Source organism: Eubalaena glacialis, chromosome 6 (genome assembly GCF_028564815.1).
Source record: "Eubalaena glacialis isolate mEubGla1 chromosome 6, mEubGla1.1.hap2.+ XY, whole genome shotgun sequence".
NCBI classification, from domain to species: Eukaryota; Metazoa; Chordata; class Mammalia; order Artiodactyla; family Balaenidae; genus Eubalaena; species Eubalaena glacialis.
The window spans coordinates 119,672,421-119,699,831 of NC_083721.1; the positions used below are offsets into that span (position 1 = coordinate 119,672,421).

At 38.3% G+C, this 27,411-nt stretch overlaps 1 protein-coding gene across 2 annotated transcripts; it reads left to right on the forward strand.

Annotated features, from left to right (window-relative positions):
* Positions 1-1,196: 1,196 nt before the first annotated feature.
* TM4SF18 (transmembrane 4 L six family member 18) lies at positions 1,197-19,251 on the forward strand. Of its 2 annotated transcripts, XM_061193555.1 has the most exons (6): positions 1,197-1,383; positions 1,475-1,668; positions 4,363-4,452; positions 13,785-13,927; positions 17,633-17,813; positions 18,585-19,251. In XM_061193555.1, exons 2-6 carry the CDS (start codon positions 1,492-1,494, stop codon positions 18,597-18,599), a joined length of 606 nt encoding a protein of 201 aa, XP_061049538.1. In that variant the 5' UTR covers positions 1,197-1,383; positions 1,475-1,491; the 3' UTR covers positions 18,600-19,251. The 2 variants fall into 2 exon arrangements, with proteins under 2 accessions (XP_061049538.1, XP_061049539.1); XM_061193556.1 differs by lacking the exon at positions 4,363-4,452 and having other exon boundaries at positions 1,199-1,383.
* Positions 19,252-27,411: the final 8,160 nt, after the last annotated feature.

The window sequence follows — 27,411 nt, forward strand, 5'->3', positions numbered from 1 at the left end:
AGGAAGTTGAGACTTAAGAAAGTTAAGTCAAGCAGGGTTCTGAGGTTACCAGCAGAAAGTGGCAATGAGGTCAGGCAACACTTGAATTCTTTTGTTTTGTTTTGTTTTGTTTTGTTTCATTTTTGGCTGTGGCACGCAGCTTGTGGGATCTTAGCTCCCAACCAGGGATTGAACCCGGGCCCTCGGTAGTGAAATCATAGAGTCCTAACCACTGGAACGCAGGGGAATTCCCAACCCTTGAATTCTTTTTTTTTTTTTTTTAATTAATTTTTATTGGAGTATAGTTGCTTTCCAACCCTTGAATTCTTTACACCACTATCTACATTATCTTTAACGTATTAGTGCCAAGATTCCTTCCCATAATCCTCTCCTTATGTCATCAGAACTACAGGGATCTGTGGCTCTTTAAATTTAGGGCAATAATTTGGAAGGGAGTAGAGAATGGACTTGAGGACATAGGGAGGGGGAAGGGTAAGCTGGGACGAAGTGAGAGAGTGGCATGGACTTATATATACTACCAAATGTAAAATAGATAGCTAGTGGGAAGCAGCCGCATAGCACAGGGAGATCAGCTTGGTGCTCTGTGACCACCTAGCGGGGTGGGATAGGGAGGATGGGAAGGAGACACAAGAAGGAGGAGATATGGGGGTATATGTATATGTATTGCTGGGGAGAATTCCTAAATTCACTTCAAACTTATTACTCATAAAGTCTTAATCAAATTACCCAACTTCTTTTACCTCTTTTTCCTAGGCAGTAAGAGATATGAATTTATTCCTGTTATTATTTTATTGAGAGGTAGAGATAATAGATGTGAACTCTTCAGAGGAAAGCTGCACCAGTCTTATAACAATAAACTCATCAACTGTGATGTCTTGTTTTCCTAACTCACCAGTCTTTCCCTTTCTTTGTCCTTTTTGTGCCCCCTGTAGTTTAAACAGTGCTTGGTGAATAGTGAGCATACAATAAAGAACACTGAATAAAAGACAGATACATAAAGTCAGAATATTTGAGCAAACCGCACATCCGGTGCCAGTATAAGATCCCTTGGTAGTTTTCTCTTTAACCCCTCTGTTCACTGTGGGGTGAAATTTGCCAGACTCCATTCCAACCCCCCCTCCAACTTCCTTCTGCAAACATGCCCAGGATTCAGTCTTGAGTGCTCTAATCCAGAGGAAAATGACTTATTTTAAAAAGCAGTAAAAACACCACATTCCTTTGGCACAGGATGAAGACCAGCTCAGCTTTTCAGCCGTTGATCTTTGTCTATTGTTCTCCAAACAGTAAACCACTATTTCCACACCGACAGATTGCAGGCTGCAGTTCTGTCCGAGTCCTGGGCTCCTCATGAATATGAACTGAAGGGCTCTGACCCAGAAAGTGGTAGGTAATCTCGGGGCGGGGGCAGGGGGGAGACAGGTAAGGAAAAAAAACCAGGTTTGATGTAATTCTACACTCTTGAAATCTCCTGCAGGTTCTGAGCAGGGTAACATGGGGTCTTGGAAATGTGGAAGCTGCCTCAGTAGTCTGCTGATTCCTCTTGCACTTTGGAGTATAATTGTGAACATATTACTGTATTTCCCCAATGGGCAAGCTTCCTATGCATCCAGCAATAAACTCACCAACTACGTCTGGTATTTTGAAGGAATCTGTTTCTCAGGTATTATGGTAAGTGTGACTTTGGAGACTTGGGATTGCAGAAGGGGGAGTTTTTACTAAGAATTAACTTGTTCGCAGTGAAAATGATGAATCATGGAAAAATCATTCTTCTAATCCTTGGTTTGGGTTTGGAAGATGGATGGGGGTAAAAAGGCAGGGAGTCCATGAGGACTTGGAGGGTAGCTTTGTTTTCAGTAAGCTGCTTATTTATGTAGCTCCAGCAATGCAGGAAATTAGTCTTAATGAAAGTTGGTGGGACACTGGCCTTTAGAAATATTATATCCTCATGAAAGCTGTGTGTCAACTTATGCTATTTAATCTCCAGTGGCATTGTTCTTTCCTAGAACGGATTTTCTGTCTGTACTCAGGATTTCTCTAGCTTGGAGTGGTATTAAGACAGTGGGAAAAGCAGAGATTTGAAGATTCAGACAAACTTGAGTTCCAATCTAAGCTCTGTCATTTGTGTCAAGAGACCTTAAAGCAAGTTACGTAATGTCTTTGGGTGGGTGTTTTTGAAAACTAAATCGAAGTATCCACAGTAAGAATCCATGGATGTTTTTCTGATGACTTTGTGCTCTTTAAAAACAAACTGATAGTAAATCATGTTGCCAACTCAGAGGAAAAGACGTTTTTCCTGATCATACCATTTCTAAAAAAAAACCACACTGTGCACTGCAAGCTTTCTATACCAACAAGAATGCAAAAAAAAAAAAAAAAAAATCCATTATAATCTATCTCTACATCTTTGTGGGTGTTTAATTATTATAATATTTGAATAAATATGTTGGAAAGCAGTTTCATTTATTTGTCATTTTGCACGTTAAATTAATAAACTTTGAAATATTAATACACAATGCTACTGAAGGTGCTATGTGCTAGGTACATAATGACTGTTGGTGGTGGTACTATGAATAAATGCAAGCCTTTGGGAGAAATTTTTCATATGATATATTAAGATCCATGAAAATGCTTATGTCTTTTGACTTGGTAATCCTAAATCTGAGCATTCATTCTGAGGAAATAATCCAAAATAAGGAAAGAAATTTATACATAGATGTTTGTGGCAGCGTTATTTATAATAGCAAAAAACTAGAAGCATCCTAGCATAGACATGGCAAAATAGATTATGGTCCATTCACTTTATAAAGGATGAAAATTGTAGTTATGAACATGTAGCAACATGGAAAACACATCTTATTTTGTATTAAGTGAAAAAAGATATAACAAAATTGTGAATACATTATGATCGAAATTATGTAAAATATACACATGTGGGAGTACATACCTAAAAACATGTGAGAGTAGTGGTATTTTGGGTAATTTTCCTCCATTATTCTTGAGCCCTCTGTATTGCAGCTATATTTTACAACAGAAAGAGAAAGAAATTTCTCTTTAAACACGGGCTATGCCTGTGTTTTTCCTTTGACACAGGACTATAAGGTCTAGGTCTAATTATTTCTAACAATATTGTAATGAAGCTGGTTACTGCACCTGGTTTATTGTGGCTTATCTTGTCATTGTTTCTCTCAATATATAATTGTAATAAGTGGAAGATTTGCGAGACATTACTAAAGTTAAACCAGAATCTCTTTAAAATTGTGTTAATTAATGGTGTTGAAAGGAGGAGAATGTAGGACTGTTTGCTTATATTCCATGTAAAATTTAAAACTCTAAAAAGAACCTATTCTCTATTTTTCACTGTCTAGGAATTCTTGAAAAATATTCTTTCAAGATCAAATCCTTTTTGGAGAAAGGAGAGGAATATAGATAAATAATTAAATGGATAGATAAATAAATGACAGCTGAAGGAATTTGGAAACTGGAAATATTCATTACAAGGAGTAAAATAACAATGAACTCAACTACAAGATTCAGTACTAAACAGTATAAGGAAAGGATAGGCGGAGAATTTGCCAGAAGCAATTCATGGTCCATACCTGCCCAAACCAAGGACTATAATATTGGGCTGGCCAAAAAGACCGTTCGGGTTTTTCCTGTACCTGAACGAACTTTTTGACCAACCCAATAGTAAAGAAATCCTTGTTCTTTCCGGAACTTGAGCCCTTTGTCTAAGATACCAAGAAAAGGAAGTAGAATACACTGAATTCTCCCAGTTTGTTGGCTTCATACAGACAAACCCACTGGAAAATCTGAATCTAAGATGATCTGAATACTCGGGGAAATTGAATTTACTTTACTTTGGATTAAGAGATTTAGTTTCAGATTAACCATACCTTTCACCTGCATTCCCAGAGGGCAGTAAGTAGAAAGAGGCTGGCAAATGGCAAAGTCTGGTGAATGGTTTTCCTTTGTCCTCCACAACTGAGTCAGTGAGAAGTGCATGTTTGCTGCAGAGGGTGGTATTCTCATGTCCATACCATTTGCCCCTCCTTAATCATTAGCTTTTGATAACTGATAGCTATAATGATAACAGCTAACATTTATCAATCACATGTTATGAATCAAGCACACTATTCAAAATTTTACGTACAATAGCTCATAACAACCCAAAGAGGTGAGTTCTCAGCACCATTTTATAGGAAAGGACTCTGGAGTCCATACAGTTATTAAGTGGCAGAACTGGGATTTGAACCCAGAGCTACCTGATCCCAGAGTCTATGCTCTGAAGCACTGTGCTCTGATTATGAGCATGAATGCAAACTAGTATTCCATTTCTGATATTTTTTCTCTTCCCTACTATAGATGCTTATAGTAGCAGCAATTCTTCTTGTACTGGAGAATGATAACAACTATAAATGTTGCCAGAGTGAAAACTGCAGCAAAAAATACATGGTAAGAACAATAGTATTTTGAGGATGGTTGAGTGGGCTCTGGCTTTCTTTCCTCTCACTTGGAAACACGAAAATATTGACACTATTGTACCCTCTCCATCATCTTTTCAGTTCAGAGCCCAAGAGTTTACTCCAAAAATTATCTATTTTGTCTACAGTTTTCCTCCACTTTTGTTCTGCTGATATTCTTCTAGCAATTCATGATTTAAAGATACATGAAATTAGAAAATAATATTACCTTTTCCTAACTGGGTTTCTGTGTGTCTATTTTTTCCCTTATCAACTTTATTGAAGACTAATTTACATATAATAAATGCCATCCATTAAAAGTGTAAAATTCCATGAGTTTTGACAGTTAACTCCACCCATGAAACTACCATCATAGTCAGGATATGGAACATTTTCATCACCCCCAAAAGATAATCTTTGATCTCTTTTTGTCATTACAGATTAGTTTGAATTTTATGTAAATAGACTCATACAGTATTGGTCTTCTGTATCTGGCTTCTTTCACACAGCATTAGATTTATCCCAGAGTTGGGTATATATGATGTACATTTTTAAAACTAGAACTTTAAAAATAATTAAAATAGAGTCAAGAGAGAATAATACAACCACATTTTCTAAGCCTATGCTCAACACATAGGCACTGGGTTCCTATATTTCCACCATTATCCATCTCCCCCTCCTCATGTCATCATCATTTATTCATATTTGCATAGCACTTCATAGTTTGTTCACATTTACCCAATGAATTATATCATTGCTACTCCTGTTTTATAGATGAGTCACCTGTGACTCAAAGAGAATATGATTCATTAACTAGGAGGAGCTTTGCCAGAGGTCTGGGAGGCATTCTTTGCAGCAGTGGTTCCACACGTTGTCGGCACATTGCAATGGTCTGGGAGCTTGGCCTTAGAATCCCACCCCCAGAGACTCTGACTTGGTCCGAGGTGCAATTACATTTAAATATGCAGCCAAGATGGTATGGCTTACTTTCTTTGACTGTTGTTTTTGGAAGATTAAATTAGTTGTTTAATTCACCATTGTGCCCCTAGTGGGGAAGAATTAGAAGACCAAAATACTCTCCCTCTGTGTGTGTGTGTGTCTACTTTCTTAACCAATTGAATCAAACATCCCCCAGTAACTGCTGGTATTATACTACAGAAAAGCTTTCAGAATGGTCTAGGTGAAGCAATGGATTCAGATAAATTTTAACCTATGTACTCAGGGAATTTCTAGAAAAGAAATGTTTGTACCATTAAGTATCTAATAAAAATCCATGTGTTCAATTTGCCTTAACTCATTATTAGCATCTCCAGCACAAATGGATGCTAGAAATAGTGTAGAGTCTGGACACTGTCTTATAATCAACATTGGATGAGATGACTGGCATCTCAGTGGGAAGAGCAGGAGGAAGGCAGAGAGGATTCCCTGGATTTTCTGCTTGGTTCTTTCAAAGTATGCTCTAGGATAGGGGTCCTAACTGATATGCCCCCAGATGCCAAATACCTGATGACAGTGAAATATGTGAAATATGTAAACATTAGAGCAAATTTTCTATTTAAGGAAGAGAGGGAGCTGCTACTCAGGTCCAGCCAATTGCTACCACTACAATATTGGGCAATAATTCTCAATTTTCAATAGGAAGTAGAAATATGGAGTTTTAAGTAAAACTTCACAATTATAAAATGTTGGCAATTAATTCTCATTTAGACTAAATAAAACAGATCTTGCAGGCCAAATTTGAGTCTGCACCAGTTTGTAACTTCTGAAGCTCTAGAATGGAAATTTAGGTCACCTAAGATTCATTTTGTAGAGGAGAAAACAAAGTTTTCCTCAACCCTCTTTGGGTCCCTGGTTGAGTCTGAAAATTAATCTGATGACAGGTTAACATGAGAAAAGCATACAAATTTTATTGAATTTTTACACATACATGTGCGATTTCACAAGAGAATGAAGACCCGAAGATGTGACTAGAGCAGGAAGCATCTAAACTTTTTAGATAAAGAAATAATAACTTTGTGAAGAATTGACAAGACAGAGAGATTTGGGTTAGGGATAGAAAAAGGTGAAGAAGTAACTAGGAAGATAAGGTTTAGTTAAGCAAGGTTTATTTATACAGAGTTCTTGGCCCCAAATTTTAGACTCTGGTAATAAGAATGTCTTCCTTCCTCCTGGTACAGGGAAGGTATCTTTCACATGGGAGTTTTATGACCTGTTTCAGGGAAGAAGGGTGAGAAGGTGGGGAAGGTCAGAGCGAACTTCCTGCTTCTGCCATTTCCTCAAACCCCTTCAGCTTAAGATATTAATAGGCCAAGGTGCTGTATTTTGGGGTAGTGTGTCTAGAACCCCATCATTCTTCTGTCTGAAACTTCCCTCAAGAAGTTTCACAGTCCAGAAACTGAAGGAGTAGATTGTCCCATAACCCAATGAACCAGTCCCTCAGCCCTGGACATTTGCATGAAAACAAACAAACAAACAAACAAAAACAAGTTAATGGTTAGAACAATGGTTAGTCCCTCATCTGTTTGGTGAGGACGTTATTTTAAAGTAGACATATCTTATAAAACATAATTATTGTTGAAAAGTTCATTTATAAACTTTTATCACACGTTTATTTAATTCACTTGTTCTTAATTATGTTTAGATTACTCATGAACATTTTATGAGACACTAGACAAGGTTAGCTGTTATCTTGTTATTTTTCTGGTTGACAAACTTTATAACATGTATATATATTAAACAAGCATAAACGTCGTAGAAACAAAGAATCTAAAAATTAAACATACAGCTTCTCCCTTTTTTTAACTACTGTGCTTGGCAGACATTAAACAATGTATTTTTAATGTATGTTTTATTTTTAGGTTGAATTTATGGTTTTTATCATCTTCAACATATAGTAGAGATAATATGTTTTTTTCACTAGTAAACCTAGGTAGAAAAAAATTGTATGACTGCATTATATTTAATGCTGACAGCTCTAAAGTTATGCCTTTTTTTTCAACAATTTAAAAACTAGCTTTATTTACCAAAGATTATTCCAGATCATGTGAATGAAGCTTTGAATTGGTTTTTATATTTCTGAGAGTTTTAGGAATACTTAATTTATGTGAGTGCTCATTTTTTTTTTTTTAATTTTATTATTTATTTTTGGCTGTGTTGGGTCTTCGTTTCTGTGCGAGGGCTTTCTCTAGTTGTGGCGAGCTGGGGCCACTCTTCATCGCGGTGCGTGGGCCTCTCACTATCGCGGCCTCTCTTGTTGTGGAGCACAGGCTCCAGACGCGCAGGCTCAGTAGTTGTGGCTCACGGGCCTAGTTGCTCCGCGGCATGTGGGATCTTCCCAGACCAGGGCTCGAACCCGTGTCCCCTGCATTGGCAGGCAGATTCTCAACAACTGCGCCACCAGGGAAGCCCTGTGAGTGCTCATTTTTATCTACACTAATTTGAATAGAACTCCTTTGAGAGATTTGATAAATTAATTTGGTAATAACATTGGGAGATAGGAAAATATCTCACATCTATAACATACATATATTGACACAAATAAACATATAGACAGATGCAAACAGAGATCTTATAGCTTTTGTTTTTAAATTTTAACCATGTGTCAGGTACATTAATACAAAACTCATTAGTTTATAGAAGAATCCAAATTGGCAGATAGAACAAATTATGGTTTTCCATTCATGTGGCTAAAACTTTTTACTGATATTTGTGGAGATGACTTTTAAGATTTGTATCTGCCCTTGACAAGTAAACTTATGGAGGCTGTGGACTAGATTTTGAGTAAGGAAACTTTTATAGTTCTTTTTTTTTTTCAAAGCCCTTTTCCTTTTTTTCCCCTCACTCTCAGGTGGTTGTGAACAGTGTTTTAGCTATCTCCTGGGATGTTTACATTTCAAAAACATGGTAAGAGTTACATCTCTGAGGGACAGAGAGAAGATATAGGTTTTCTCTTAGATGGAGTTTTAGGACATATTTTTCTATTATCAGAAATCTAGGGTAATCACTACTTAAATTTTTTCGTCTTTTTCTTGAATACAGGACAGTTTTGTTTCCAACATCCTGATCTTTTACAATATCTGCCAACATTTTGTGTTAATATCAATAGAAGAGGTTTGGGGATTGGTAAGGTTTAGTGGACTTTTGCTTTTACAGCTGCATTTATGGTTTTGTAAAGCCTCAATTCATAAGACAAGGACAGCTGTATTTTAATTCCTCAAAGAACTGGTTTGCAGCCTGAATGATATCAAGGGGCTGACCTGCCTATCCGACTACATTATCTTCAAGTTGCTTCCTTATATCAGGTGGAAGATTTCCAACTAAGATGGAAATGGAAAGATTTCTATGTTCTAGATTTAGAGCTGTGTGTCTTTGGAATGTTTTCATAAATCATTCCACAAAGCCTTCGCATGTTTTCTTTTCCTGTGAGTACAGAGCTCCATTTCTGCTTAGGAGAGGAAGCCTTCACAAAAAATGTTCCTATCAGGCTCTGCATATCAACCTCAAATTCTGTCAACTTCTGACCATAAAGCTCTTTAGAAAAAAAAAAGTTTCAAATATTTAAACCAAAGGTATACTTTATCAAGTGACTCAAAACCAATACTTAACCATGGATGAAGAGGTGTCCCCAAAGAGGGTGCAAGAGATGCAGCCTTCTCAAGATCCAAAACCACTTCCAGAGATAACTGTTGGGCTGCACTCTACAGGCCTGCAAGGCCTGTGTTTGTCCAGCTTCAAGACTAAAGAAAGAGCCTGGAGTCAACAACAGAGACATCAATGGTTTAGTGGATGGGGGAGCTTATGCGCCTGAAGCAAGGTCCTGGAGTGATACCCCACTGTGTGCAGCGGATGGAGGGCAGGATGTGGTGGCAGTCTTTGCTCGAGGGGGGGGTGGTAGATTGCCAACTATAGGGGGAATTATGTCAGGTTGGCTCATCAGTTTCCAGGGAAACCAGCAGAGGGGCACGCCCTTCACTGCCCCTTTGATAAGAACAGTCTTTAAGTGGGGCCTGGGGCAAGTACGTAGGAAGGTCAATCTTGTGTGTAGGGTGTAGGTGAAGCAGGCACTGGCGAGCAGGGGATGCACAGAGAGCAAGAGAGCAACCGTCTTGAGTGGCCTGACCATACAGTAGCCAAAAGAAAGGAAACTTGGACAACCCCTCCGCAGAACTGGTAACAGTCGGGAGGATGCTAGCCACAAATGGGGCGCAACTACATTTCTGTACAGCCAGACTGGGGAGGCTTGCCATCTGACAGTTGGCTGCCTGCAAAAGCAAGAACTGACACTTGCATGCCCTGATGGGCAGAAAGCCAAGCCAAATTCTCAGGACACAAGAGACAAACAGGAAAGCAACAGCCGTCCCTGGGAGGGAAAAGATCAATAACCAGTGGGTACCCCGAAACCAAATTGGAATGAGAGTCACAATCTCAAGAACTAATTCTTGCAAATGTTTTTCTCCTGCCAATCTGAATCTGGAAAGGAGAGGACCCTTATCACCTTCACCCGACCGGTCTCCCCAGGCAGAGATTGAAGAGATAACTTGGCAAGAATTCTTCTGCCAGCTTTTGTCAGAAGTCTAGGATCTCTGACTGCAGCTTCCAGATCGAGCAAGGTGTTCCCCAGCAGATGGCGCCCCACGGTGGGTCCCAGAAACTGTAGGGGAGAAAAAAGTTTTCCTCAACCTTTTTAGGGTCCCTCACTAGGTCTGAAAATTAACCTGACAAAGACAGATTGAGAAAAGCATACAAATTTTATTGAATTTTTCCATGTACATAGGAGTCTTCACAAAAGAATGAAGACCCGAAGACGTGACCAGAGCAGGAAGTTTCTACACCTTTTAGACAAAGAAACAACAATAAATTTGTAAAGAATTGGCAAGTCAGAGGGGTTTGGACTAGGAGTACTAAATGGTGAAGAAGTAACTAGGAAGGTAAGGTTTAGCTTAACAAGGTTTGTTTACACAGATTTCTTGGCCCCAAATTTCCAGTCTCTGGTAGTAAGAATGTCTTCCTTCCTCCAGGTGCAGCGAGGGTATGTTTCACATGGGAGTTTTATGACCTGTTTCAGGGAAGAAGGGTGAGAAGGTGGGGGAGGTCAGAGTGAACTTCCTGCTTCTTCCATTTCCTCAAACCCCTTCAGCTTAAGATATTAATATGCCAAGATGCCATATTTTGGAACAGCATGACCGGAACCCCATGAACTTCTTGGTTGCCATCCATTCCTCTGTGGTGTCGCATCTTCTGCCAACATTCTGTGGGTTGTTATCCCTGGAAAACAAAGACTGGCCAAATAAGGGCACTTGAAATAATAGATAATATTTTGATTATGCTTTTCACTTTTCAAATAATTTTTATATGCATTGTATCCTTTAATTTTTGAAACAGCCCTATTATGTAGGCGCTGTAACCATCTACATCATCTACATTTTATGGACAATGACACTGTGACTCAGAGAGATTCTTATTCCCACTTTATTTTGAGGCTTACTTCGATTGTGCAATTGTATCCACTCATTAGATTGTAATTTATACATGTATACATATATACATATTATGCTATGGTTGCAAATTCACCAAATGAAGAAATTCTTCACTGATCTTTCCAGCGAACTGCTTAAGGCCATTTGGTAAATAAGGAGCTCAATCTTTTGAAAACGTCCTTCTTCCTTTTTCAAAGATGGCATTGGCGAATAGGTAAATATTTTTTACGAAGTATAACTAACAGAAATCTACTGTAAAAAAAAAACTATTTATCTCATCCCATGACAAGGCAAAACTCTATTAACAATCAATATGAGAAACATAACTGGAAAGAGCTTTCCATCATATGTGAAGTTGCCAATGAGATTACTAGTATCAAATAGGAAAAAAAGCATAATTGTTCTTTCCTTCTTTGTGTTTTTAAAATACTTTTTTTCTGATTTTCCATAATGATCATGTATTGATGTTACGTTTATAAAATAACTCCAAGCAAAGAAATATAATTTGATATAAATTTTGTTCCAAAAATTGCAGGTTTTTTGTTCTTTTTCTGGTCTCAGTTTTTGAATTTATCAACTGGCTACTACATGTTTCTGTTTGGCCATCCTACTCTCACTTGAAATCAACATTTTTAAAACTAAATTAAATTTTCTCCCAAACAATACTGCTTTTCTTGACATCCCTATTTCTGTCTCCTTTTCACTCAAGTCCCAAACTCTGGAATTTTTTTCAGCCCATTTCCAGCTACTCATTTCCTCCTCAATGTCTTTTTGTCCAGTGCATGTCCTTGTTGCCACAACTTGACGTTTTCTCCACATGGAATTCTTATTTGGGGGCTCTCTCACTTCTTGTTGGCATGTCACCATTGCCGGAGTAATTTTCCAAAATCATTTATTGGTTCATGTCACTTCCTTGCTCAAAAATTAATTCCATGGCTTGTTAGAAAAAGAGCTGTTCCAGGTCTAAGGCAGCATAAATTCAAACTGATCTTGGGACATCTTGTGCCAGGAAGCAAGGAAGTGTTCAAAGAATGATAGGGGTATGTTGAAGGGTACAGGAATTGACTTGAAGGGATGTTCCCACTGGTCATATTTGAACCATTTGAGCATCGAAAGGAATAATAACAATTATGAGTTATAACATAATGAATTAGAAAATCCGTGCGTCCACAATAATACAGAAAGAGAGGGGCAGAGGAGAGAAATGGGAAATAGAAGTTCTTCTGTACAGAAAAATGATAACTTACAAATGCAGGAGAAATGAAAGAATTAGAAAAGCAGTACATTACAACCCCTTATTGTGATAATCGGTGATCAGTGAATATGAAGATCGTCAGTAGATGCTAAATCCATCTGTTGAAATGTCTTTAGGGAACAAGATATGACACAGTCTCAAAGTATTACCTCACAAATTACTTCCTAATTGCAAAGTAGAAAATGTACATTTATAGATCTGAAGGGCACCACTTTAACCAAGAGATCAAATTTAGCATCATCAGTAGCAGTGAGAGGCCCATAATGTACCCGCGCCAATCGCATGTTCTTGCCAAAGTGTTTAATCCAAGTCCAATTGTGAGGAAACAATCAGAAAAGCCCTGAATGTGGGACTTTCTACAAGACAACTGGCTGGGATTCTTTAAAAACAATTTAATATCCTGAAAGAAAAAAGGCAGCAAGACTAGTGTAGATTAAAGGAAACTAAAGAGATGTAACCTTGTGCATAAACCTTCATTGGATCCTGTACAAAAAAGGAAAAACAATTGCAGAATAATAGAATATCTTAATTCTTGGGACATAAGTGCTGGTGCATTTAGGGGTGAGATATCCCAATGTCTGCAACCTACTTTCAAATGGTTAAGCAACAAAAATGTAAATAAATATATGTGTTTGTTGATGTACATATACATACCGAGAGAGAGGGAGAGAGAGCAAGCAAAAATGGTAAAATAGTCACAAAAGTTGGGTCTAAGAAAAAGGTACTATACTTTCAACTTTTTTGTAGATTTGAAAAAAAAATTTTAATAAAAGGCTGTGGGAGAAAAATCCACTTACCCTGAAGGATGAAGTCCAGTCTCCTTGATCCAGCATCCATGGCCACCTTCTGCCTGGATCTCCCAAGTTACACTCACGTTATAAGTGATATAAGGGCTGGATTGTGTCTTATCAGCCCTGCTTTCTCAGTTTTAGCACCATGCCAAGCTTCTCCCCTCTACTCATCTGTAGGAATCCCTTTTAGATCAGATCAATCTACTTAGTCTCACAACTTAGCTTGTACGGATCTGTCAGTGAACATTGCTCATTCTTTCTACTCAAATGAAAATACCCTCCTCCCCATCAATCCCATCCTCACTTGAGTATAAACATGACCATCTAGGCTAACACATGATATTTCCCCACGTATTCCTGTGTGCGAACATATTCAAATATCATCTTCATAAGAGAAAAACAAGGATCATAGCTTTTGATTTTTAGAGAACCCACCCTACCTAGAAAATAACATGTCTTCAATAAAGAAGTATAGATTGATTGATCACATCCCTTCATTGCATTTATGTATGAGTTGATCAATATTATCATTATTGATATCAAAGCTCCAGAAAAAAAGGGGAGAAATTTAGTAAATTAACTAATTTTCTCTATGGAATGCCAAAGAAAAAAATCATTTAAAAATTTATTTTTAAGATCAAGTGGGTTTGGATTAAATGTTTCCTTTTTTTCTGTGGACATTTGTTATTACACAGGCTGCAGTAGGCTTGGATGAGTAGGGGAAGTTACCTATCTGATCACTTATTCACAATATCCCCTTGTCTCATTCTATGGCACTAACCTCCTTCTATGTTTAATTTAGACACTGCTGTCGATGATCTTTTCTGCACTTGGAATTGCTTTCTCTGGATACTGCCTGGTCATATCTGCTTTGGGTCTTCTTCAGGGCCCTTACTGCCGCACCCTTGATGGCTGGGAGTACGCCTTTGAAGGCACTGCAGGACGGTAAGGAATAATTCCCTGATTTGGGAGGAGGTCTGAAAGTCAGAAACACCTGGCTTCATGCCCATACTCATTTTCCATGATCACTTTGCGATTCTGTGTGTCTACCTTAGTCCAGAATGTTCCTAATAGTTTACTAATGTCCAGACCAACTTGTTCCTACACAGAACTCTGTTTAGATCTTGTTTTCTCCAGTCTTTTAATGTCACATGCATTCACTATTTTAAGGCTGTCGTGGACATTTCTGAATGAAAGGCATGTTTCTGCCATACTGCAGAACAGGGCTTCGTCGTTATTGGGGTCTGGCAATTGCTGGAGCTTGGGGCTTGGGTGGCTCTGGGCAGTCAGTCTTGTTTTGTGGCCAGGCTGGGCATGGAGTCTGTTACAGATGTGACAGGGCTTGGCTGGGAGAGAATTGCAGTGCCCTTGGATGGTGCCATCTGGAGCTATACTGTTAGGGGCCACACAGAGGTAGAACCAGGCAAGGTGAGCAGCCAAGTGAGATCCAGGGACATGAGTAGGTGCAGGAGTTTGTGAAAGGAGCCAAGAGCTTATCGAGCATATACTGAAGAATAGTCCAAGGGGTAGCCTTGTTCCGAAGGCTGGTAGTTCAGTCAAGTGTTGAGGGACCCAGTCCTGGATCACAGAATGCCTCACACTGGCATTGTGCTGGCTCATGGGCCTACCAGCTCGGGAGGGAGCAGGGCCCAGACAGAGATACAAGAAGATCTACTCAATCTCTCCCTGTCTTGTACTGCACAGACAATTCCAATGGAATAAAATGAGGGAGTGTCGGTACCATTCCCTGGGGAAGTTATACTTTCTTCTCAACTCCCCATGGCTGGCTCTATTGTTCAAAGCCCACATCCATTTGAGGTTTTTTACCTGCTCACCTCAGCCTGCACAGCACAACTGCTTCTGTGCCCATAGCTGCCTTTCTTCTAAAGGGTCCACGAGGTACCCCATGCTGTGAGCAGAGCTCTCCCTCAGGTCAGGAGAACCTAGAAAATTACTTCAGGTCTTTCTGAACACTTGGAGGAGACACTCCTTTGGGATTGAAAGGCCTCAGGAAAGGGGACCCTAATGTAGAAAGTCCCACTGGGTACAAAGGGTCGTTCTTTATGCCACCAGCCCCTGAACTTTTCCCCACCCCCAATACAAATAAGCCTTCAGTTTCAATGCAGGAATCTCAGGCTGCCCACATGCCTCTTCATTCCTCCTTTAAAGTTGCCCTTGATATTTGTATTCACCTGATTCCAGCTCTATAAAAGTGTTTAGAGGTGAAAAATTGGAGGCCATGAAGGGAAACTAAGTTTCTGGGCCCCTAAAGAAGTTTCCAAGGCTTGGTGAATGCAAGGTGGAACAGCTGTTAATGTTGAACAAATCAGCTGAAAGTTGCCCAAATCACCTCTTCATATGTACATTTATTCAACAAATATTTATTAAGCACCTACTATGTCCCTGCCTTGGATTAGGTGCTAGACAATCAAAGATAAATGACACAGGTTCACTTCCCTCTAGAAACTCATGCAGATCTGACAGAACCTTCTGCTGAGATGGAAGCCTTACAATGAACATTGCCCTTTAAAGCACAGAGCTTCAGTGCTTGTAGATCTGGGTTGAAGTCTCCCGTCTCCTACTTACAAACTGTATGGCCTTAGACAAATATCTGGATATCTCTGAGCCTCTGTAAACTGGAGATAATAATCATTCCTACCTCACAGAACTGAAAATTAAACAGAAGTAAAGCACAGCTTAGATTTAATAAATTCTCGACATGCCAGATTTTATTATTAAAATCATTACTTCGCATAACCTTCTATACCCCATGATGGTCTTCCATCTGCCAAGTGGGCAGCAAGTTCAGCCGTTAAGTTCAGCCACTGGCATGGTGACCAGCGAGGATCCTGAATCAGTTTCATTCAACAAGCATTTGTTGATCTTTGCAATGCCCCAGGCACTGCCTTAGGCCTTAGACATGGCCATTCAGAGATGCATAAATCACAACAGTTTCTCACAGTACACTGTGTAGTGAGGAACTAGATATACAGATATAGCTACAGATAGAATTATAACATAACGAAGTACATGTTGTGTTAGAACGGTGTATAGAAATTGCGGAGAGAATGAGTATCGGGGCAAATATCTCTATTCCTTCCAGACCCTGCTAGTGCACTTATGACTCATTCCGTTTATACAAGAAGAATAAATAGGACCGTATCCTAGGAGAAAAAGAGAAATCCTGCAAGGCATCTTGCTTTAAAGTGTTGGATGATCTGTGCAGAGTATATACTGGGAACAGTCTAGAGTAAGGATCTTGAAGGGATTAGCTTCCCTGGTGGCTGAGACTGAGTTAGGAGTAGGAGGGTGTATGAAGTGGGTCTAGGGAAATGATAACAGGAAATTACATCTGTATTGTGCTTTATAGGTTCCAAAGCATTTTTACATACGTCTCATCAAATATTCACAATAACCCTAGGGTTAGATATTTTATACCCATTGTTCAGATCAAAGAGGTAAAGTCCCTGGCCCAAGATCCTACAGATCCAGGAGTTCTGACTCCATATTCAGTGCTGTTTACCCCTTGAGACCTAAGGTCCATTAGCAATACCAAGAAATTCTCAGAGTGCCTATGAATGTCCCAGAGCATAGAGAAATAAAAAAGGGAGGAAAGAGAGAGTTAGGGACCACTTGGCTGGCACCAAGGTTGCTTGAATTGCTGTTTTGAAAAAAGGCATCTTGCTATTAACAAGATATTTACAAACAGCTCTGCCCTGTAACTGGGCTTGATTGTTTTTGTTTGGGGGATTTTTTTTTTTTTTTTTGAGGAGACCAGTTTTTAATTTCGATTTAGTTCAACAAAGAGAGTGTCACTCTTGGAGAAATGCTAATGGCCATAGCTGACCTGGAAATGGGCAAAAGACAGGATAATTCAGCATGGTTTTAAGACTATCTTAAAAGTGGAGGTGGTTTAATTCTCAAAATCCTGTGCTACGTTAGACTGATTGAACCATTCAGTCTTTTGCTTTTCCACCTCATAATCTCAATCTTTTTAAGAGCTGCAGAACACACAGTGAACCCCAGACCAGCAGCATCAACATCACCTGGGAACATAGAAACCCAAAGTCTCCACCCCATCCAGACCTTCTGAATCTGAAACTCTAGGCTGAGACCCAGCAATCTGCATTTTCACAAGCTTTCCAGATAATCTTGATGTATGCTCAAATTTGAGAACCATTGTTCTAAAAGGCTTTGGGACAGAGTCTAAGAATAATAGCATCATTTCTCTTTGCTCTTTCACCACCTGTGTGATTTTATATCCAGTGCTAGCTCAGCCCTGTCGCTGACAGCCTAGGCTAACTTTGGACTCCTAGGAAATGGGCAATCTCTACCTCTCTTGGTATTGACATGTGCGGCCTTTCATTGCTGTTGAACTCTTCAGTATGCATCTTGCCTCCTGAGTGAATTAGAATGGTCTGAGGCAGGCACCATGTTCATAATAAGCATAGCCCTGTGCTATGCATACTATGTGTTCAATTATGTATCTGAATAATTTTATATATTAATTCACATTTAATAATATTGTTTTTTAATCATATATCAGTATCTTAATTTCCCAAACATATGAAAACTCGTAGCCTTCTTCCTTGGACCAAGTCTTTAGGCTTGGCCATGCATCATGTTGACCATTTCCTTCCTCTCTCTCAGTTTCCTTACAGATTCTAGCGTATGGATTCAGTGCCTGGAACCAGCACATGTAGTGGAGTGGAACATCATCTTATTTTCTATTCTCATAGCTCTCAGTGGGCTTCAAGTGACTGTCTGCCTCATCAGAGTAGTCATTCAGTTGTCCAAGATACTGTGTGGAACCTATTCAGTCATCATCCAGGTAACAGAACCCCACTGGTACCTGTACCTCCTCCATTTTACCCCCACTGTCCAGGATTCAATGGATCTTGTTGGAAGGATTTTAGAATTCCATCATTTTCTTTCCATTCCTACTGCCCGCATCTTTACTCAACCTCTAATACCTCAATTTTTTCTAATATTCCAATGTGTCTGTTGGCTTATCTAAATGGATTGGATCGATGGAATAACCATAAAATCACATTCCATGTTGTATGGTGAAAACACCACAGGTGTTTTAAATGAGCAATGTTTCCATGTAGAAATAACTCAAAGCTCAAAGAAATCTTACCATTTATTGAGAATGTCCCTGTTCATAAAATAGTCAAAGGCTTACAACCTAATCCCAGTGATATAATTTCTCTTTTGAATGCTGCTACATTCAAATAATCCTTCTTTATATTGAGTCATTAGTGAGTGGTTTTGAAGAAGAGAAATATGTCTTTATCCTATTGAAATTACTTCTGCTTCATCTGCTAAAATATTAACGTTAATTTAATTATGGTGGAAACTGCTAAACCTATCCAGCAAGTCCAGAGTAAAGAGAAATCACGAATGAGACATCTTGCATCTTGTTTAACAACATATAATGTATAATACCTTTCCTAGTAGTTTCAAATAGATATTTTCCTATTCTATCATGTTTTGCCTATAAACTATAAGTTTAAGTTGCTACTTGGATTATGGATTATTAATATCAAGTCAAGTTTACTCACTTTGTTTTTCTTTCTTTCTTTTTTTTTTTTTTTTATAGCCTGGAATCATTTGAATAAGAACAAGAATGTTCTTCTTTATCAAGATATGGTCATCTACCTGTGTCTATTGTATGGACTTGAGGGCCATATTCAGATGATGGCTTTTTTCTCCAGTTTGAGTTTATTGTCCTCATTGGAAGTGCCTTCCATGCTGTCCTTCTGTTTAGAATTTTTTTCTAAGCTATATGTGTCAGGATCGTCAGAAATGTTCATACCCTTTGATCAAATAAATCCAATTTCTATAACCTATACTATGAAAATAAATAAGAATACAAGATAAAGCTTTATGCAACTACATATATTTGAAAATTATTTAATATTCTGGAAAGTTAGAAATACCCAGAAAGTCTAACTTTAGGGGAAGGATTAAATAAAACATGGTACATTAGTTGTAATATTATGTAAAATGATGATTTAAAGATTATGAGTAGTACTATGTGAAAAAGAAGATTACAAATTTTTGTTTACAGTATAAGCGTAACTATCCAAAACAAACAAAACAAAACCAAATGACCAAAATACAGGATAAAAACTAAATCTAGATGGATTTACACAAAAATGTCAGCTGTGGTTGATTTGGGTCATAGGTGACCCTTCCTACTTGTCTATATTTTCCAAGTTTTCTTTATTATGTTTTACTATTAAAATACTTTTTTTAAAACAAAACATATTTTTATTATTAAAAGGTTTGCTATTTTTCCAACCTTTAAAGGAATACACTTTTTCCAAATGTTTTCCAACATTGACTATCTGTAAACATCACAGAATAACACTTCAATCAATGTTCAGTGGGGAAAGTAGTGAGATAGATAAGCCACAAAATGTTGTACATAAACTTATATAATCTAATTGAGCTCTTGGCATTATTTTTTTACTCCTGGTGGTGAGTCTACAAGAAGTAGACTTGAAATGAATGAGCAGTTGAGGACATGCTCAGTGGGTTATAGAAAGTGACCACTGACCAGTTGATACCTGTTCCATGGGGAGTTACTACTAAATATTTATTTTAAAAAATTTTTTAAAGTAAAACATTTATGAACTTTCTACTTATACTTGGCATGACCTTCTGGAGGACAGCAGTCATGTTTTATATTTTTCCATCATCCGTAGGGCCTAGCCCAAAGCAGACATAGGAGACACTCAATGTTGGACATTCATGCCAGGCTCTTCTGCTCCTCATGGCTGCTCTGCTGAGTACCTGTCTCCATCATGTGTTCATGAAAAAAGAAGAGAATGCTATTTAAAAGGAACATTCATAGAGCAAAAGAAGAACTCTTGGGAATTAGAAAGATAGCATAAACAAAAAAGTCCGTAGAAGATTTGGAAAATGAAGTCAAGGTGTTACTCAGACACTAGAGCAGAGAGAGTAAGAGATATATTTTTCTAATGGTGCTAAAACTAAGAAAAATAAAGAGCCTGTCAGTCTGAGAAGTCCAATACTAAATAACAGGAATTTCTATAACAGAGAAAATGGAGGACAGAAAACATTATAATTCAAGAAAATTTCATGAAACTGAAGAGCATGAGCATCCAGATGGAAAGGTTACACCAAATGATGTTTAAAAACCCCCAACTGGGGCTTCCCTGGTGGCGCAGTGGTTGAGAATCTGCCTGCCAATGCAGGGGACACGGGTTCGAGCCCTGGTCTGGGAAGATCCCACATGCCGCGGAGCAACTGGGCCCGTGAGCCACAACTACTGAGCCTGCGCGTCTGGAGCCTGTGCTCCGCAACAAGAGAGGCCGCGACAGTGAGAGGCCCGTGCACCGCGATGAAGAGTGGCCCCCGCTCGCCGCAACTAGAGAAAGCCCTCACACAGAAACGAAGACCCAACACAGCCAAAAGTAAATAAATAAATAAATAAATAAATAAATAAATAAATAAATAAATAAATAAATAAATAAATAAATAAATAAAAATTAAATTTAAAAAAAAAGGGGGGGGAAAGGTACCTTTCTAATGGAGAGATCTGGCAGGCATCACCTTCTTCAAATGACCAAATTGAGTATAGCAGACACTTCAGTGCCTCCTGCATTTCCCCTTGGTTCACCCAGTAGGGCTTCTACAGACAGTTCCAGGGCAGGCAGATGACTTTCTGCATCTCTCTACCAGAAGATGTTCTCCAGGTGAAGGAGCACACTTGCACAGCGCACAGGGCAGGCCAGAAGTACTTGGAGGTTAACACCCCATAATGACCTTCAACCACTGAGAGTTGGTAGATAAATTCCATAACTTCCTTGCCTTTCATTAGGATAATTCTGAGGGGGAGTATTGTTCAGCCTCTCAAAAATCCACAGCTGGAATGAGCCCCAGTTGCCTAGAGCATTAACTCACTCACTTATTGGCTTTTCCTCCCTTCCTTGTCTCACTTCCTTACTCTCTCATTGTGCTTCCTGGGGTCACATCTCAAATAAACTACTTGTACCCAAATTCTTATCTCAGGGTCTACTTTTAGGAGAGCCCAAACTAAGGTGTGTAACATTACCAATAACAGTGCACACTGACACAACGGGAAGTACATGATATTACACTATGTTCTTGCCAAAAAAAGGTTAAAAATAAATTATGTTTAATTTTAAGTTATTAATTTTAAGTTGAAAAAAATTTAAATGGTTTAAAAAAAACAAGAAATGATTAGCCTGAATCCAATAATGAGGAAACAATCAGACAAATCCAGATTGTGGAACATTCCACAAAACAGCTGCCTAGTGATCTTCAAAAATGTAAATATAATAAAGGACCAAAAAAAGTCAAGAAATCTTTCTAGAATAGTGAATACTTAAGAGACCTGACAACCAATTGCAAATATGTTCCTTGATTGGTTCCTGGGTCAGAAAAAGGAAGGAAAAAAAAGCTATAAGGGACATTATTGAGATAGTTGGGGAAATTTGATTATGGACTGTATATTAGTCAAGTTTTTGGTATCAGTGTTAAATTGGGTGTGATAACGATATTGTGGTGATATATGAGAATTACTTGTTCTTAGGAGATGCATGCTGAAGTATTAGGAATGACATATCTACAAATTACTTTTAAAGGATTCAGAGAAAAAATAAATATATAGAAAGAGATAAAGCAAATGTAGCAAAAGGTTAACTATTGATGAATCCAGGTAAAGGGAATACACGTGTTCATTGCATTAATTATTCCTTCAACTTTTCTGTAGTTTGAAATTTCAAACTAAAAAGTGGGATGGGGGCAAAGAGTCTGTAAAACACAAAAATGAATAGAATACATGTGTATCAAAGGGCTTGAAAATGTGACTGTTAAAAGTGCCAGAACAGCTATTATTATGGTTTATATGTTTTAAGTATCTTGAAAGATGAACTCCAAGGAGAATAAATCCATGTATTTCAAATGAATCATTTATAAGAAAGAATTGATTCTGTTAACCCCTGAAGTCAGATACCCAGCTTGTATATAAAGTCCTTGAAAGGGCTCTTTCAGAATCATTATTTCTTTTTCTCTAATTAAACTTTTTCATAAAAGAGCCAACATTGTCTTCTACCATTTTTATTGTAAGTATGAACCCAGTGATTGTTTAAAGTGACCTTTTATGATATTACTCTCTATTTAAACATTTCTTCCCATATGACACAAATATCTTTCCAAATCCATTGTGTCAATATATCTGTTACTCTGTGCTATAAATAGAATGCCAATCAAATGTAAATAATGCAGGATTTGAAAGTCACTAAAAGTAATGGGGAACTACCCAAATCACACACAAGGTTCTGACAAATAAGGATCTGGCAGAGTTAGGATAGGAAACATTTAAAGAAAAAGTCAAAAAGTATGATAACAGGTTATGATATCTAAAGAATGATTTGACTATTATAGATTAAGAGATTCCCTTAGGATGCCCTCTAATATTTAGGCAAAATAACCCTACTTCTGAAAGTGCTGCAAAAATCAAAAGTGAAATGAAAGACTCCATATCGTGCTCTCTTAAAGTTTTGTCAATAAAAATGATAACATTTGAATCTAAACAACATCTTGATTTATTTTTGGTTGATTCTAAGATTTGGTGCAGACTTACAAGACAAATTAAAATTGTGTTAAATATTAGATTGAACCGTGTGGAACTGTCATTTTTATAAATCAGAGAAGTAGGGTTTAAACTAATATAAGATAAAATAAGCTTATTAATTGGTTTGCATTTCTAACAATAAAGTCCTAGTAAAATATTTTGTTTCCAGTTCCAAATGAGTTCACTTTAAATGGCTAATTTTTGGTAACAATTATCTTTGGTTATTTATCTACATTTGGGGTTACAGTGGCATTTGGAGGGCAGAGGTAGAATCCACCCACCGCTCGGAACATTGTTTCAGTGGGAGAAAAGTCATCCTGGGGTCCAAATAATGAATTAAAAAATTAATTTTTGCAATCAACCCATTTTTTAACTGATAACATGCTGAAGAATTATGAATGTGACTTTGTTTTAATAAGATACACATCCAAATGTGCATATCCAAGTGAGTGTCGATATTTTCAAAGCCATCACCATGGGAGCTTCCACAGACATTTTCATGATAGGGTCAAGGTTACAAACAGTTGTGTGGCCTTATCCTCTGGAATCGCCCTGAAATTCTGTGGCAATAATTCCTTTTGCTGTCTTTCGAGATGGTGAATAGTCATCCACTGAAGATGGGTTGGTTTTTTAGTAATGCAATAAGTAAACAAACTGGGCAACATCTTTGAGGGCACACATAAGAAATGATGTTTATGTTCTTGTCTGGCCATATTTTACTTGTGGCTGTACCGTCACCCACAGGCCCTCTTCAGTCATTATACTGCCCGATTTTATAATGCCATTACCCCCTGAGCAACTGGAAAAGGCAAGGCATGTAGAAACTCTCCATAACTATTTGTTGAATGTTGAATACATGAATGAAGCTATGACTTCTTATGTATGAGTGTCATTCACATACATAGTGAAGTAGAAATGGCTTACAGTTGGTAAACAAAGAAGACAAAAAACTTTTTTTCCAGTACAATTTTCTTTATTGATCTTGCTGCTTTATATCTCAGTATTTCTGGGCAGTTGAGTACCTCTGAGCTGTACCAAGCTCCCCCAGTTCCTCTCCCACAAGAGTCCTGATCCACTTCTAACAGCAAGGAGTTAAGGCTCTGCTAGTTTAGATTAATCTAGTGGTTTAAAATGGTTCTGCTTTCTTTGAAGTACATTGATTTGCAAAATCACTGTTTGCTCATCCTTAAAGGTACAGGGAACCTGGATAGGCAGGACTCGTCAGCACTGTATTGTTAAGGAAAAAAAAGATTTCTCATGCTGAGTTGTGCATATTTGTATCTGAAAATAGGAAGTAGGAACATTAGGAAGGATCTGCAAAATGATGTCCCCAGAGCCACTGGGTCCTGGTTCCACTAAGTCATTGACTGATAACTTAATCTGAAAACCATCAGCAAAGCTAGTAAAATAGTGAAGCAGAGGGACAATTTTGTGGATGCAAAAGAATCCTTAAAAGTAATGCAGCCCAAAACAACAAATGCTGGAGAGGGTGTGGAGAAAAGGGAACCTCTTGCACTGTTGGTGGGAATGTAAATTGATACAGCCACTATGGAGAACAGTATGGAGGTTCCTTAAGAAACTAAAAATAGAATTACCATATGACCCAGCAATCCCACTACTGGGCGTATACCCAGAGAAAACCATAATTCAAAAAGACACATGCACCCCAATGTTCATTGCAGCACTATTTACAATAGCCAGGTTATGGAAGCAACCTAAATGCCCATCGACAGATGAATGGATAAAGAAGTTGTGGTACATATATACAATGGAATATTACTCAGCCATAAAAAGGAACGAAGTTGGGTCATTTGTAGAGACATGGATTGATCTAGAGACTGTCATACAGAGTGAAGTAAGTCAGAAAGAGAAAAACAAATATCGTATATTAACGTATGTATGTGGAACCTAGAAAAATGGTACAGATGAACAGGTTTGCAGGGCAGAAATGAGACACAGATGTAGAGAACAAACATATGGACACCAAGGGGGAAAAGTGGCAAGGGGGGTGGTGATGGTGGGATGAATTGGGAGATTGGGGTTGACATATATACACTAATATGTATAAAATAGATAACTAATAAGAATCTGTATTAAAAAAAATAAAATTCTAAAATTAAAAAAAAAAAGATAATCCAGCCCAAAAACTCATAATAAAGAGGAAAATGCCTGAGGTGCAGAGAGAATAATCTGCTTTCCCAACACAGCATGTGGATTAAGAACATGGACTTTGGAGCCAGAAATGCCTTGGTGTTCAAATCCTGGCTCTGTCTCCAGCCAGCTATGTGACTTGGGCTGAGTCTTCCCTTCTTTCTGTTTTAATTGCCTCACTCTTGAGGTTGTCAGGATTAACTGTATTAAACTCATAAAGTGCTTAACACAAAGAAAGCACCTCCCAAATTGTTGTTATTATCATTATTGTTGCTGTTGTTGTTTTCCTAGGCCACAAAGCCAGTTTCAGGATGTACTACAATACATTCATCCAATAAATATTTATTAGGCACATGCTTTGTACCAAACACTGTTCTAGGTGCTGTAGATACATCAGCAAACAAAACCAACAAAATCTCTTCCCTTATGGAGCTTTCATTTTAGTAAGGACAGACAGGCAATAAACTATAAACCTGATAAATAAGAAAGTTTTACAGTAAATTAGAAGATGATATGTACTATTGACAAAAAAAAAAAAAAAAGCAGGGGCAGGTGCTTCCCTGGTGGTGCAGTGGTTAAGAATCTTCCTGCCAATGCAGGGGACACAGGTTCGAGCCCTGGTCTGGGAAGATCCCACATGCCGCGGAGCAACTAAGCCCATGTGCCACAGTGACTGAGCCTGCGCTCTAGAGCCCACGAGCCACAACTACTGAGCCTGTGTGCCACAACTACTGAAGCCCGTGAGCCTAGAGCCTATGTCCCACAACAAGAGAAGCCACCGCAATGAGAAGCCTGTGCACTGCAACGAAGAGTAACCCCCACTTGCTACAACTAGAGAAAGCCCACGTGCAGCAACGAAGACCCAACGCAGCCAGAAATTAATTGATTAATTAATTAATTTTAAAAATTAAATTAAAAAAAAGTAGGGGGATCCAAGCACTGGGGAGAGGAGAGGTGGAGCAGGTGGCGATATTAAATCAGGTGGTCAAGATAGACCTCACTTAGAGTGTGACATTTAAGACTGGAGGGAGGCAAAGAAGGGAGCCATCAGGATATCTGAGGGAAGAGCAATCAGGCAGAGGGAAGACAGCTCAAGGGCCTTATGTTAAGAGTGGCTGGTATGTTCAAGGAACAACAAGGAGGTAAGCCTGGCTGAAGCAGAGTAAGCAAAGGAGAGGAAAGGAGAGATGAGAGAAAAGAGGTAATGGGAGCTGAGATCCTTAAGAAGCTTTGAGGGCCATAGAAAGGACTATGGATTTTACTCTGCAAGAAATAAGGAGCCATTGCAAGACTTTGAGTGGAGGAGTGACCTGGTGGGATTTATATTTTTAAAGGATCACTCAGGGTTCTGCTTTCTGGGTTATAATCCTCAGTTTGGCTCAAATGAAATTTTCTTTGTTCTCCTAAAAAAAAAAAAAGGATCACTCAAGCTGTTGTATTAAGAATAGACTGAGGGGAGGCAACGGTTGAAGTAGGGAAACTATTTAGGAGACTTTAGAGCACCCCAGAGGGGCATAATGGTGGCTTGAACCAGGGAAGTATATCAGTAGAGGTGGTGAGAAGTGGCTACATTTTAGATATATTTTGCACAAGTGACAGACAGGATGTGAAATGTGAGAAAGGAAGAAGCTATGAATGAATCCTAGATTTTTGGCCTGGGATGTTGAAATACTGAAGGTGTCACTAACTGAGATGAAGAAAGAAATGACTGGAATGGCTTTTGGGGGGATGAGCAAGATCAGTTCATTTTCATAATTCTTATCCTTGTTTCTCTGTAGGTAAGATATTTCCCCTTTCTGGCTTCTTCCAAGATTTTCTCTTTATCTTTGGTTTTCTGCAGTTTGAATATATGTTTAGGTATAGGCTTTTTGGTGTTGGTATCTTTTTCCTTTGGTATTTATTCTGGTCTTTGGTGTTCTCTGAGCTTCTTCTTGGATCTGTAGTTTGTGTCTGTCATTAATTGTGGAAAGTTCTTGACCATTATGACTTCAAACATCTATTTTACTCCATTTCTTTCTTCTCCTTCTGGCATTCCAATTTTCTCTATGTTACATCTTTTGAAACTTTCCTACAATTCTTGGATATTCTGTTTTGTTTGTGTGTCTGTGTGTGTGTGTCTTATTGAGGTATAATTGACATATAACACTATATTAATTCCAGGTGTACAACATAATGTGTTTTTTGTTTGTTTGTTTTCACTCTTTTTTTCTCTTTGCATTTCAGTTTTGGAAGTTTCTATTGATTAATCTTTAAGTTCACTGATTCTCTCCTTGGCTGTGTCCAGCCTAATAAAGCATCAAAAGCATTCTTCATTTCTGTTACAACGTTTTTGATTTCTAGCATTTTCCTTTGATTCTTCCTTAGAATTTTTGTCTCTCTGCTTACATTACTTATCTGTTTTTGCATGTTGTTTATGTTTTTCATTATAGCCCTTAACATATTTATCATAGTTATCTTAAATTCGCTGTCTGACAATTCCAACATTTGTGTCATATTTGAGTCTGCTCTGTCCCTTCAGACTTTTTTCTTGCTTTTTGTCATGCCTTGTCATTCTTTGTTTAAAGAGGAAGATGTGGTATTGGGTTATGGATACTGAGGTAAATAAGCCTTTTGTATAAGGATTTATGATAATCCAGCTAGGAGCTGG

What these genes read in the sequence shown, in the direction of transcription:
- TM4SF18 (XM_061193555.1), top strand. Translation starts at nt 1,492, where the DNA reads ATGGGGTCTTGGAAATGTGGAAGCTGCCTCAGTAGTCTGCTGATTCCT. An exon ending in TCTGTTTCTCAGGTATTATG is followed by an intron (nt 1,669 to 4,362) that starts GTAAGTGTGACT and finishes TCCCTACTATAG; the next exon opens with ATGCTTATAGTAGCAGCAAT. An exon ending in TTTGAAGGCACTGCAGGACG is followed by an intron (nt 13,928 to 17,632) that starts GTAAGGAATAAT and finishes CCTCTCTCTCAG; the next exon opens with TTTCCTTACAGATTCTAGCG.